Source organism: Gekko japonicus, unplaced genomic scaffold (genome assembly GCF_001447785.1).
Source record: "Gekko japonicus isolate JY-2015 unplaced genomic scaffold, Gekko_japonicus_V1.1 scaffold763, whole genome shotgun sequence".
NCBI lineage: Eukaryota > Metazoa > Chordata > Lepidosauria > Squamata > Gekkonidae > Gekko > Gekko japonicus.
In genome coordinates, this window is record NW_015161426.1 from 422,056 (window position 1) to 436,228 (window position 14,173).

The 14,173-nt window shown below is 43.4% G+C and overlaps 1 protein-coding gene across 2 annotated transcripts in view; it reads left to right on the forward strand.

Annotated features, from left to right (window-relative positions):
* Positions 1-14,173, forward strand: part of SGCD (sarcoglycan delta) — a 359,455-nt gene that overhangs the window by 18,376 nt on the left and 326,906 nt on the right. For both annotated transcript variants that reach the window (XM_015428722.1, XM_015428728.1), the window contains exon 2: positions 8,233-8,418. In XM_015428722.1, the coding sequence (XP_015284208.1) occupies positions 8,233-8,418 (186 nt within the window). The remainder of the gene's footprint in view (positions 1-8,232; positions 8,419-14,173) is intronic.

A 14,173-nucleotide genomic window follows, 5' to 3' on the forward strand; every position in this document is an offset into this window, starting at 1 on the left:
GCTTTCAGTCATTTGGCTCACACCAGCCAGATTAGGAACGGTCCTAGCAACAGTTCTCACAGTCTTATCAACTACAAAGGCAGCAAAGCATTCAAAAGTCAAAATAAACGGCAAAACGCACTGGGAGGATGAGAACAGAGCAATGCTGGCTAGTCCTCCCCTATCATACAGCAGGCAAGTTACACAGAGCATACCCAGAATACAAATGGCAGTTTACTGACATCCTGCCCCCCCCAATTCTCCTGGACTACCCGGGAGATTCTCCCGGTTTTCCCGGGAACTCCTCATGGAATGCATGAATAAGGTCAGGGGCCCGAATATCCCCTACTTCCACCCATTCCCGGTGCTGCGGACCAAAGTCTTTCCACTCCACAAGGTAAAAGAGTCTATTGCATTTTAACTTTGAGTCCAGAATGCGTGACACTTCAAAGTGCAGTTCACCATCCACCAGAAGAGAGGGAGGTGTCACCACGTCAGGGTGCCAAACATTAGGACCAGGATCCTTTTTTAATAAGCTGAGATGGAAAACAGCGTGCATCTGTCTCAATGTTTTTGGTAATTCCAATTCCACAGACAAGTAATTAATTGCATGTTATTGATTGACACATACACCAAGTCTCCAGGCTGAATATCCCAACCCACCACCCTTTTCTTATCAGCCTGCTTCTTATACGCCTCTTTGGCTGCATCCAAAGTCTTGCACAAGACCGGCCAGGATTCCTGTAGGGTTTTGCACCAGTCCCCAGCCGAGCCCATCTTTGGAGTAACAGGGGGTTTAGCCAGAAACGGTAAAGGGGGACTCTCGTAGCCATACACTGCCATGAAAGGCGAGACCCCCGTGGAGGAATGACAGGCGTTTTTATAACAAAATTCAACAATGGAAGTAGATCGACCCAATCGTTCTGTTGAAAGTTAGTAAAACAACGGAGGTACTGTTCCAAGGTTTGGTTAACTCGTTCTGATTGGCCATCAGTCTCTGGATGATACGTGCTACTGAGGCCCCTCTCAATACCCATCAACCTCATCAATTCCTCCCAGAATTTAGAAACTAATTGAGAACCGCGGTCGGAGACAATCTTGCTTGGCAATGTGTGGAGTCTGAAAATGTGCTGGATGCATGCTTTGGGCCAAGGACTTAGCTGTGGGCAACCCCCCACGTGGGATAAAATGTGCCTGTTTGGAAAACAAGTCCACAACCACCCAAATTACTGACATGTTACGACTAGGGGGCAGGTCAGTTATAAAATCCATCGAGATAACTTCCCACAGTCGTCCTGGAGTGGGCAAAGGCTGTAATAGTCCTGGTGGTTTACCAGGCCAAGGTTTGCACATGATACATGTTTGGCATGACTGCACAAAAAGTGACAAGTCCTTTCTCATGCCCAGCCACCAAAACTGGCTTTGGAGTAAGTGCAAAGATTTCACAAACCCAAAATGTCCAGCTAACTTATTCTCATGCACCGTGGCCATGATTTCTCCCCGTAGTACCTTTGGAACGAACACACTACACACTACAAATATGGAATGTGGAAAGGAATACTAATGCCCTATCACTATTACTATGGGAAATGGGTCAGGGAGATCTAGATACATAAAGTCTACTAGATAGGGGAAGGAAAACTACCACTCTATTCTAAATCTCCTACTGGATATGGGGATATGGTAAATACTAATACAAATCACAATCTGAAAAGCTAAAAGAATACATCTTTTTAACCTATTAATACAGGTTATACAGAGATTAGTTCGATTATACAAATATAAAATTATTAGCTTGGCACAGTTACTGCCCTTAGCACTCATGCTTTAGTTTTAGAGTCTTTTCTTCTTAGATTTCTTCATTTTCTGCAATTTGGGAGTGGTCACTCCTTTCTCCGATTCAGATGATTCTGATGATGAGGAAATTTGGCTTGTTGAGTCCTGTGAGTAGGACTCCTCCTCCTCCTCTTCTTCCTCCACATCCGGTTTTAGATTCTTTTCCTTCTGCTTCTTTTTTACATTGAACATTTGATCCATAAATCTTTCCGCTTTTGGGAACAGAGTCAATTTTGTATTTTTTATCCTGGTAATTAAAACTCAGCCCTTCCGGGTATAGCCATCTATACGGTGTTCCCTTCCAAGAGTTCCTTTAAGTCCTCATTCTTATCTTCAGGTATCCCATGGAAATGTAGAACATACATGGATCTTTCCAGCTGGAGCTGTATTAGTTGCGTTTTATCCGAAGATCTCTCCTTCTCTGCTTCATCCACTCTTTTATTAATACTCTCAGTCTGTTTTTCCATCTTTTTCAACGTTTTCTCAGTTGCTGAGGTTCTCTTATCCATCTGCTTAGTTGTTTTTGCACATTATCTAGCATAGTGTTGAGAGTAGTCATCTGATCCATTAGAGGGCACAGTGCACTTGCTAACAATGAAGAGAAGTCTGTAGATGTTTCCTGGTTCTGGGAGGGAGTCATTGGTATGTTATTTCCGGTCACCAGTTTTTTCTCCGGCGCTCTCTGTCCTCTCTCAGCCATAATATCAACAAGAAGTAAGTTTTCCAAAACAAAGCAAAAGGTATGCGTTTTAATTCTGCTTCATATATTTTAGCAGCTTTTGCGTTTACTTAACTTCTTATACACTTGGTTTGGCTCAAAGTCTTTTTATTTTCGATTTAAACCCGTTTTAACAGTTTACTCATATGGGGGGGCCTTGAAATCTCCTCCCCCACGCTTCAAACTTAGGTGCTTCCAATTACTACCAAGGCTCCATTCGCTTATTTTCACCTGAGCTTTGCATAACTCACAGTTTGTAGCCTTGGAGGTCTTTTGGAAGTCTTTTTAGAAGTTTGATCATGCTCGCTTGCTCCGGCAGTCGTCTCTGGGCACCATGCTGGCTCCGTGGCAATGGTACCTATCAGGGAAGAAGGTGAGCCTCACTTCCTTGTGTGTCCCCTTGGCTCTCCTCAGCTCTCCAGGCTGGGGGTCTGGGATGAACTCGAACCCCTCCCATCAGCCGGGTCTCGGCGCGTCTCTATCTAAGTGAGACGAGATGCGTCCGAGCGGCAAAACGCTTAAACCGGAAGTCCAACAGTTCTCACAGTCTTATCAACTACAAAGGCAGCAAAACATTCCAAAGTCAAAACAAACAGCAAAACACACTGGGAGGATGAGAACAGAGACATGCCGGCTAGTCCCTCCCCATCATACAGCAGACAGGTTACACAGAGCATACCCAGAATACAAATGGCTGTTTACTGACACTGACGGATCTAAAGGGCACAATCAGACAGCAGCATCTGGGAAGCATCCTGCAGTCGTCGGCAACCTGTGCTGCTCCACCACAGAAGCAGAGTTAAAAGACACTGGGAAAAGTCCAGCTCTAATGGGTTAAAATGGGCCACGGACGGGATTCCCCATCTGATCACACAAGCATGTTGTAATGCCCCTAGTATGGTCTGATAATTCCATCCCGGCTCAGTGCCATTTTTTTACCCCTCTTCACAGTATGTGCATCATCACATATTCCATAGGGGGCCATCAGTACATATTCCAGTAGTGGGCCCAAAACCTGTTCAAGGCAGCTTACAAAATACAAGATAAAAGAATAAAACATAAATTCAATCCACTAAAAACCAATAGCCCAAAACTGCATAAAACTCCGGTGTATAAGAGCTCAAAACTGTCTGATAGTCACTGTAGATAGGGAAGGGATATGTAGGATTACTTTAAAGCAAGCACAGGAACAAGAGTCTGTAGTAGTCTGGTCAATGGGGCACTAAAACATTTCCATAGACTTCTGCTTACTCTGCTTACGAATGTAGTCTGAGTAAAAGTTCAAAAATCAGGCACTCCTTCCATTTCTTGCATAGGCTGCCAAGTGCCCTGTAGTTTAAAAAGGTTATCCTTTTTTGAAGAAATCACAGTCCCATAAAAATTAATGGATGCCCTGATTGCTCCGCTTCAGACTTCCAGAGAGCAAAATGGATGTCATTTGTTTTAGATGTCACAGCTCTAATGTACCCTTTATTTTGAGATCTTGCTCTGATAACTGTTCCCCTCTCACTGCTGCAATGGAAGGAATACAGCATTTCCTGACATCCAGTACATGCCATCAGCTAGGTAACCTATATCAACTTGCACTTAACAGGCAGCACTGTAGTTAAATGTTTGAGCTGTGATCTGGCTCAGACTTCAGGAGTAAGCTTACCTGGGGATCCCGGCTGCAGTTTTGTTGAGCTTATTGGTGGTGTACTATTGATGAACTTGGTGAATAGTGCTTGACAAAATGGAACAAACGGCAACATATATCCCCTTCAAGCTTTTCTATTGTACATTGACAAAAAATCTCTGCAATTATGATGCAACATCTTTTCTTTTTTCTATAAACATCCCCACACACACAAATGTAATAAGTATGCTTTACTGGATATGTGTCATTTGATTTATACTTTTATTTAAACTCATCCCAAATAAGAAGTTGTTGTTTCTGCTACTACTAGGAGAATCAGATTGGTAGAAGATATTTTTCAGCACTTTTGGACCTTGTATCTGTCTCTATAGAGGTTAATTAATTCAAATAGTTTATCATGCAGGAGTTTCAAGCAGCCTAAGTTTGTTCCTGCAGATCTGCTCCCATAATAAGTGAGTGCAGGAGAGGGAATTGTTATAAATGGACCAGATTGTCCTGTAGGTCAGTCACTAAATAGTATTTAATAGAAGTAAATTTCAATTAAGCAGGCAGCTCTGAATTAATGTACTATCAAATCAGCTGCAATATGCAAATGACTATAAAGTGTAGTTGCCCTCCATCCTCTGGAGTCTGAAAACTTAAATTCATTACACATCTGTACATATAATACTTTTGCTTTAATGTCTGTCCCCAAAAAAACCTGAGAATTTTTAGTTTAATTTAAAAAAATCCTATAAAGTAGAAAAGAGCAGAGTCCAGTAGCACCTTAAAGACTAACAAAATTTGTGGCAGGGTGTGAGCTTATCCTAATTAGGGGTATGCATGATTCAGCTAAATCAAGCCAAAAAAATTAACCCCAAAATAACATACTGGATTTTTTCCAGATATTTTTTCAGCCAGTTAGTGACCTAAAAATGGCCACCCTGAAAAATCCTGAAAATATTTGGGAGTTTTGGGGGCTGCCAGATAGCCACAGTTACAGTTCACTTTGGAGTTCACTTGCTGCACTGCGGCTTGGAGAAGCCATTTAAAGGAACTGTGTGCCTTTAAAATTCCCTTTCTCCTTTTTCTCCATTGGAAACAATGGGGGATGGGGGTACCTTCTTCTGGGGCCTATAGAATTGGACCCCCTAGTCCAATCTTTTTGAAACTTTGGGGTGTGTGTGTTAAGGAGAGGCACCAGCAGCTATGCTACAAATTTTGCACCTCAAAAAATTGTGCCCCCCAGACCCCTATTATAGGCCATGGAGATATTTGACTATAATGGTCCCATAGGATATAATGGAGCAATCTCCCAACAAGGCATTTAAAGTTTAAATGCCTTTGGAGTTCACTTGCTGACTTAAATGCCTTCAGAGTGAACTCTGAAGGCATTTAGGTTGGCAAGTGAACTCTCAGCAAGGCATTTAAACTTTAAATGCCTTTGGAATTCACTTGCCATGGCACCATGGTTTGGAGAAGACATTTAAAGGGACCACATCTCTTTAAATGCCTTTCCCCCCTCCACTGGAAATAATTGAGGATGGGATGGAGGCACCTTCTTCTGGGCCCATAGAATTAGACCCTCTGGTCCAATCTTTTTGGCTGTTATTTTGAGGAGAGGCACCAGCAGCTACACTACAAATTTGGTGCCTCTACCCCAAAGAACACCCCCCAGAGCCCCAGATACCTCCTGATCAATTCTCTATTATAGCCTATGGGGACCATTGACTTTAATGGTCCCCATAAAGTACAAGGGAGCCAAAAGAAATTGGCAGTCCCAAATATTTCCTGAATCCCAATACCATACCAATACTGGGATTCAGGAATATTGGGAAATACTGATATATCAGTATACCCGAAAAATTCTGTGTGTTTGTGCATACATCTAATCCTATGTCAGTCTCCACATGCTATGGTTCCCAGGGCTCCTTGGAAACTGAAGCTGCAAGTACATAGCATAGAACCTGTTGTGTACACTACACAATAGAACCAATTCCAGTATAGCTGATTTAGCTCACTATTACATGATTCCCTACCTTTATTAGAGACTACATCTCAGAACCACTTTACATACAGCTGCAAATGGGGTCAGTGGGAAACATGCACAGCATATACCAAAACATGTTCAGATCTATTTCAGTGGGCATACTGTATATATTAAAAGCTGTTTTCTACCTGCTAGTTATTTACTGTGCGATAATCTGCCCTGCATTTATTGACAAGTGAGCAGTATATTTGACCTTAGTACAACATAATTTTCTGCATTACATTATCAGAAGGTAAGATGAATCTCATTTGCAGTATTGAAATTGTGGGTTATCTGCTACATGGTGCCTTGATGTTCTTATATGTATACTATTTAGGGAGGGGAAAATGTGGTTTGGATCATGTTTCTTATTTCCAGTTGCTGCCCTTTTTGTCTATCGTTGAGCAAGTTAGCAGTGTTCACTTCAAAACTCTCTTTTTACATTCAGGTATTTTTTTTCTTTCAAGGGATGAGTCTCAGTATGCCAAAATTTCAGGAAATTTGAAACCATTTTGATACCTTCTTTTCAGGCACAGTTTTCAGTTCAGAAATTTTGGCACCCCAAAATCATGTCCTTTTAAAAAGACCTGAAATTAAAAAGAAAAAAATGAGAACCATTTCTCTCCCATTCTGCCCAAGGCAGCAGAAGATGGAGAGAGAGGAAGAGCACCCTCGTGAACAGTAATTTGGTGGCACAGTAATTTGGTGGCACAGTAATTTGGAGGACCGTCATTTTCTGGGGGAAGACCTGGCCACCAAACCAAGTCCTATAAAGAGTACATGTGCCTCCAAACAGCTGGAAGGTGCTGTAAATAATGGGCAATAGACCTGGTCTCTGGAGGTCTGTAAAGGTAAAGGTTCCCTTGCTCAAAAGCCAGTCGAATCTGACTCTAGGGTTGTGGTGCTCATCTCCATTTCCAAGCCGAAGAGCCAGCGCTGTCCGAAGTCGACGTTTCCGTGGTCATGTGGCCGGCATGATTAAACACCAAGGTGCACGGAACGCTGTTACCTTCCCACCGAAGTGGTACCTATTTATCTACTTGCAATTTCTTGCTTTCGAACTGCTAGGTTGGCAGGAGCTTGAACTAGAGACGGGAGCTCACTCCGTCATGCGGCGCACTCGGGTCTCGAACGGCTGAACTACTGAGCTTCCACAGCCTGCAGTTCAGCGTCTTAACCACTTGAGCCACCGCAGCTCTGGAGTTCTACTGCCCATTATTTTCAGTGGGTCATAGACCTGCCATTCAAGGTCTAGGGACGAAGTCTACCTCCCATTGAAAATAATACCCCTTTAAATTTTAAAGATACATTATTTTTAATGCTGCTGTGGACATTCAAAATAATATTTGGACCTTAGGGTCAAAGCAGCACACTATTATATCCAATGGAACAAAAACCATCAACTTCCCCCCCCCCCCAGTCCCATGCATCTGCTCTGCCACAGCATCATTACTCCGAGATAAACATAGGTTTGCTTTGCTAAATAAGGATGTTCTCTAAGAACATCAGTGAGGTACCTGCATCTTTTAGCATTATTTGATTGTGTCTGAGCAACTAGAATAACTTTGTATATTAATCTTGCTTTACGGAAAGAATCCCAGGTGCTACCCTTCTGTGCCCTTTCTTTGGCAGCACCTAAGAATAATTTTATTTGAGATGATTTTTCTTTGTGTGAATTAAAGCCTCAGAGAAGTAATATTGCATCTTCAAAACAAAGTGCTGAGCTCACCTTCTTTTTCAAAGTGCATGCAAATTTTCCCTTCTGGATTTTGAGGGCCCTAGAATGCCTGCCTTGCACAAACCTGGAGTTGCTAAGAGAGCCATTTGAGACCAGTCTTCATGGGAAATTCTTGTGTGTGTGTTTCAAAATGTATATAATAGACTTCTATTATGATTCATTGCTATATAAAATAGTCAAACAGAAGAGCAATACAGTAGCAAACCACAGGATATAGTTTTGTATAGCAGGTATTTTTGAAATGCTCTACAATGCATGCATGGTCTTCCAATTGTCTGGGTTTATCCTGCAGCTTAATGTATACCTTTATGTTTCAGATGTCTCAGGAACAGTACGCACATAGGAGCACCATGCAAAGCTCAGAAGGACCACATGTGTACAAAGTGGGGATTTATGGCTGGCGGAAGAGGTGCCTCTATTTCTTTGTGCTTCTCCTAATGATTTTAATTCTGGTGAACCTTGCCATGACCATCTGGATTCTCAAAGTTATGAACTTCACAATTGTAAGTATAGGATACCAAGGCTACCTGTATTTTGGCTGGGGTAGGGGACATCAGCGGGCATTTGTTCAGGCTTTATTGTAAATATTTGCAGCCCCCAAGTATGCAACATAGTAAGCCCGTTGTGTATCATTCAAAATTACTTCATGAAAAATAGGGGGAAGTGTTGTTTTCTTTTGGTATATAGATGTTTGCTTATTACTTCTTTCACCACTCAGAATCCCAGTTACCGGCACAATGAAAGAGCAGCAGTGTAGTCCTAAGCAGAGATGTACCTTTCTGAGCCAGTTTATGTCAGCCGAGTTATAAGCATGCAACTCTGCTTAGGATGGCACTGTAACTTTCATTGTGTTGTAGCTGAAATTTAGATTTTCTTGGTCCATATGGAAAAATTCATCTCCATTGTAATGGGATCTAAGATCAGCCTAACACATACAATAAGGATAGTGTAAATCAACAACAGTGTCCTGCAAGTATTTTTGCAAGTCAGAATTTAATCTGAAAGCAGAAGAAATAAGGTTATTTGTTTAGATAAGGAAGTATACTTTCTGTATCTAATAGAAGAGAATACATTGCACAGAGGCAGTATTATTCCCCTTATACCTTGTCAGTGTTTTTAAAATCTATTCTACATGCCATTCCACTTTACATAAAACAATAATCATGTCATATTGTGAAACTTCTTCAGGACCAAAAAGTGCTAGGAAATATGAACCTACAAGAAATGTGTAAAAGCAACTTACATTGGATAGTTTACGGGCAGGATTTTCTTTTTTAAATCTTGTAATAGATTCATAAATAGCTGTATTATATTGCACCCTCTCCCTTTCCTTTCCTTTCCCTTTCTTCTCCTGAAAGCCAGATCTAACCTAGCTTTCTTGTTGTGCAAGCCCCCTTAGGAGATTGTTTAAATAATAAATCATACTTTATTCTTGTCTAAGGGGTAAAACCACTGTAAACTACTATAACACAGAATGAACATCTAGACTGAGTAATCAACATTGTGCAATGAAATAGACATACAGTGTTGTAACCAACTTTTGCTAAATTGTATTTTGGGTCAAATAAATAACTATACTCTTAAGAGTAAACTGTGTTGTTAAGCCAAATTCTTCAGACTTTTCCAGGTGATTTTATTTCTCTACAATACTTACATGATCATCATAAGACTTGTATTTTTCCTAGTACTCTACTTTGGTCTTTAGCAGTTGAGGAAAAATATTTTTGCTCTTTCTCTCAACCCAGTAAATATGTAAAGTGTATATATGGATCACAACCCATAGGATTGTTCCAGTACTGTGTGATATTCCCCCCTCCCCAAGCCCATGGCAATCCCATACATATGATCATCTAGATATTAAAACTTGCACAATAGCCTGTTTGGCTCCACCATGGCTGTGATTTGGGGATCTGCAAGAGTGTGACACCATGTTCTTGGCTTCAAGGTACTTTGACTGTTTCGATGGGTTGAAAGGCTCACCAGCTCTTGTGCTATGCTCCATGGCTACTGTCGCTCACACAAGGCTCAGAGGTGCTCCAAAACTCAGCTTCTTTCATTTGGCAAGAAGATGGGACCTCAGAGTTAAGAATAATAAATATTTTAGAACAACGGTAGTTATTATTGTTGGACTTTAAATAGGTTTGCATTCTGCCATGTGATATTTTGGGGGAGGCTTGGTTTAGAAATGCTTTAAGTCGAAGATGCCCTGCTTTTCCTGAGCAGAGAAGCATCATCTTCATTAGGAAAGTATTTTTTTCTGAGATTAAAATAATACTATGAGCAAACTTGCTGGTGTAGACCAGGGATCATTTCGTAGAAAAAGAGCTGCAAGAGCTCATTAGCATACCTAATAAGCTATTAGCATAATAGCTCAGCATATGCCATACCCCCTGACATCACTGGAAGTGGCGTCAGAAGGGGAAGCAAAAAGTGGGGGTAGGCATCTTCAAAAGCCTCCGCTTCCCTTCCCCAGCTGCGGTGGGATTCCTTCTCTCTTTGCTTCCCCCCCCCTCAGCCCGCCTTGGCAGGCAGGCTGGGGAAGGGGCAAGGTTAGTCCCAGGTTTTTCTGCACACTAGGCAAGGCTACCTTCTGGTCCCCCCCCCCCGGTGCACTCACCAATTTTCAAACATAAATGCACTGTAGGAAGAATGAAAAACACAAAATTTGAAATTGCTAATTTCTTTCTTTCTTTTTCTTTTTTTGGTGAGCGAGCGATCTGGCTACTGCATAAATTAGTTTGCTCTGGAGCCGTCCTTCCTGAGCTAAGACAAAAATCTGTGAGTTGGAGGCTAAAAAACTGTGAGCTAGATCACACTAACTCAGCTTAGAGGGAATACTGCTGGCAACCCTATAACATAATGAACCTGAGGCCAGAAAAAGCTTCTTCTGCACTTACTTGTATAGCAGGAATTGATTTTTTATTTTTTTGCTATCTGATATATTTCAGGCTTTGTTGTTTTTGCCCCTCCCAGTACTGAAGAAAGTTTTAAGTTTTACTGAGACAATGCTCATCAACAAAATTCCAGGAGAGGACTTTTGCTGGCTTTTGCCTTTTTAATCAAGTGTTTCTTGCTTCTTGGAAGCCTCGGATGCTTTAAGGAGTGGCTCAGCTTTTCAGACCTAGAAGCAGTTATATTTAGTTCATCTTTTGAAATATCAGGCTTCAGAAATTCCAGGTTAGCCCATAGTTTAGACAAATGGATTTTAGCATTTTCTTTATCCACTGATGAAAGCAGCAAGTTATATCTTGGGTCAATATAAGTGCAGGATCTTCATTGAGATTACTAATATTTTAGCAAAAGATGAATGTTGATGTGTCAAGTTGCCACCTTGGCTGAGACTGAAAAAAAGTCATCTATTGTAAGTTTCTGATTGAAATACATTTGGTGATAGATTGACCGGCACGGAGGAGCACAGGCACAGCTGGGCGAGTGGAGTAGCAGCCTCAGCCTGCAGGGCTTTTGGCGGGTTGAGGGGGGGTTGGGGGGGGCAGGCAATGCATAGGACAGACCCTCGAGGGGGCCTTCCTGAGAGAGGATGGTCTTTTTTACCTGCACCAAAATTCAAGTCAAGTAAAGGAAGGTGACGAGGGAGTTGCTTTGAGGACGTGGCTGGGGAAGGCAAGGAAGTGCCGTGCCTGCCCGCCTGCTCCCCCTGGAGAGAAGCTCGCCAAGTGATGCTCCCTGCTGCCCCCCCGATGGTGAAGGGGCGGAGACTTGAAGAGAACAGCATGGGAGTTCAGGAGACGAGGGCCCCCCTGTCCCTACTAGCTTTCTCCACCTCTCTCGGCTGAAAAGACACACCGGGGCAGGCTCGCCCAAGAGAACACTCCCCCACATGCCTGTGAAGTCAGGGCATTTTGGGCAGATTTTCTAGGGCCAATGTTCTTTGGACGGCCGGAAAGAGAGACAAAGCGCCCGCGAGCTGACTCCTTCCTCCCAGTTCCCAGGGGTCTGGCCCTGGGAAGGGGAGCCTTTTGAAGATGCCCCCCTTTTTACTTCCCCAGCTGGCCTGCCAAGGTGGGCTGGGGGGGAGTGAAGAGAGAAATGGATTTTCTCTGGAGTCGCGCTGCCATAGAATACAATGGAGAGATTGTGCCACTACTGTGGCACAACTCTAGACAGAAGGAGCTTGTGGGTGTGGAGCTGGGGGCGGGGCTTGCTGCCACCGCCATTTGTGCCCACTCCTGGGCTCCCAGAGCAGCGCTCTAGTGCACTCCGGCCCCAAATGACCCCTGGTGTAGATAAGGGGTAGGGAATACTGAAATGGTTGAGCTTGAAAGCATGCAGGACTTTCAGTATGTTTCACTTTTCCTTAAATAATTGTGTGTGGCTTTTAGCTTGGCAGGAAGTTTAGAATTGTGAAACTGAGCATAAAATTACAACAAAGTTTGAGCCAAGTAGCATCTTTAAGACCAACAAAGTTTTATTCACAGTATAAGTTTCTGTGGAATTCAGTGCTGGGAAACAGACACGGGGCAGGGAGAAGTTTGTGACTCTGTATCTGAACCATATTATTAAACTAGGAGTAATGCCTGTTGTGGGAAGAAATACAACAAGCTCTAGAAACAGGCTCCAGGTGAGTGTCCTGGCTGTGGGGCGGTGGAGGGAAGGGGGAAATAGAGGGAGGCGAGCCACGTTTATTTCCCTCTGCTTAGCTGTGAGGCAGGGCTGTCTCAAGTCATTTTGCTGCCCTAAGTGGGTAGTGTGGGAGGACAGCCTCATGGTAACAGGTATGGTTCCCTCCACCCCTGACTTATGTTGATTTTGGTTATGCAGCGGCAGCTAAGGTAGAAAAGCACTTCCTCCTATGCCATGTCTTCCTGGTTCCAAGGGTCTGGAAAACGATTCCATAGCCAGTTACAGGGTTGCCAACTCTAGGTTGGGAAATACCTGTAGATTTGAGGGGCAGAGCCTGGGGAGGGCAGGGTTTGGGGTGTAGAGGGACCGCAGCAGGGTATAATTCCATAGAGTCCACTGCCCAAAGCAGATCTTGGTCATTTGGAGATCAGTTGTAATAGCTGGAGATCTCCAGGTGCTGCCTGGAGGCTGGCAATACTTAGGGGAAGGCCAGGTTTGTTGAAGGACTTCAATGAAGTATACTGCCATAGAGTTCACCCTACAAAGCAGCCATTTTCTCCATGGGGACTGATCTCTGTCATCTGGAGATCAGTTGTAATTCAGGGAGATGTCCAGGCCTTTCCTTTCCCCCCCAACCCCTGTTTAACAGTTTAACTGATTAACACTTCAACACTTCCTGCTAATGCCCCACGGCCTCTTGGGACTCCCAACTTGGGAGTTGTAGTTCTAATTTCCTTTCCTATGGTTGTAGTAAGCCCAGCTGAGAACTACAACTCCCAAGATGCAAAGCGTCAAAAGTGGGGGTGTATGAATGGAGGAGCTGGCGGGACAGGCCAATAGGACGCCAAGGCAGCTTCCCCAGTGGCCAATGGGAGAGCACTGCTTGGCTTTTATATATTATAGATGAGAATCATTTGGTGCTTCTTTTCATGCATCTTTCTACTTCTGAGTTTTTCAGATAGAATAGCTTCTTATTTTCAAGATTTTTTTCTATGACTGCTGGAACCTATGGGATTATTTTTGTTTTCAAAAAATGGGAACCTGCAGTTTCACAAGGTTTTACTAACCCACATATATAAGTGGCATCCTTAGGGATATGGCCAGATTCATGCCATACATGTGTGTTTACAAGCACTGCTCTGGCATGGGTGATTTCTGTCACTTGGAATCTTATTCAAGGTCATGGAGCAGTGCAGGGACACATTACACTGGTCAAACACACCATTAGACACCAAAGTCCTAGTTTTCTTCAGAGTAATGCAGTATTTTAACAGTTTCTTAGCACCAGGAAGAACTTAATTACACTGTGTGTGCACTGTGTGGCCAGAAACTCTGGTACTACAGAGTTTTTAGGCTGAGTGCTACAGTGTCCCCCTGGCGACATGCCTGGCATGATGATGTCACCTCTGGGTGATGTCATCGTGCTAGGCACGTCGCTGCAATCCTGGCACTGTGGGGGCAGGGTTCCCCTGCCGGCCTGATGTGGGCCAGTGGATTGGGGACCCCTAAATCAGGCAAACCCCTGCTCCCCCAGGGGAAATGGCAAGCCTACCTCTCAGTTACTCAAGTGTCAGATGTTAGCTGGCTAACAGCTGAGGGAAGGGGGACTTACCTGGTTGGCATCAGAAAATAGTGGACATTTGGATGGGCTGGTGGGTTGGCCTGCAAGGCTTTGCC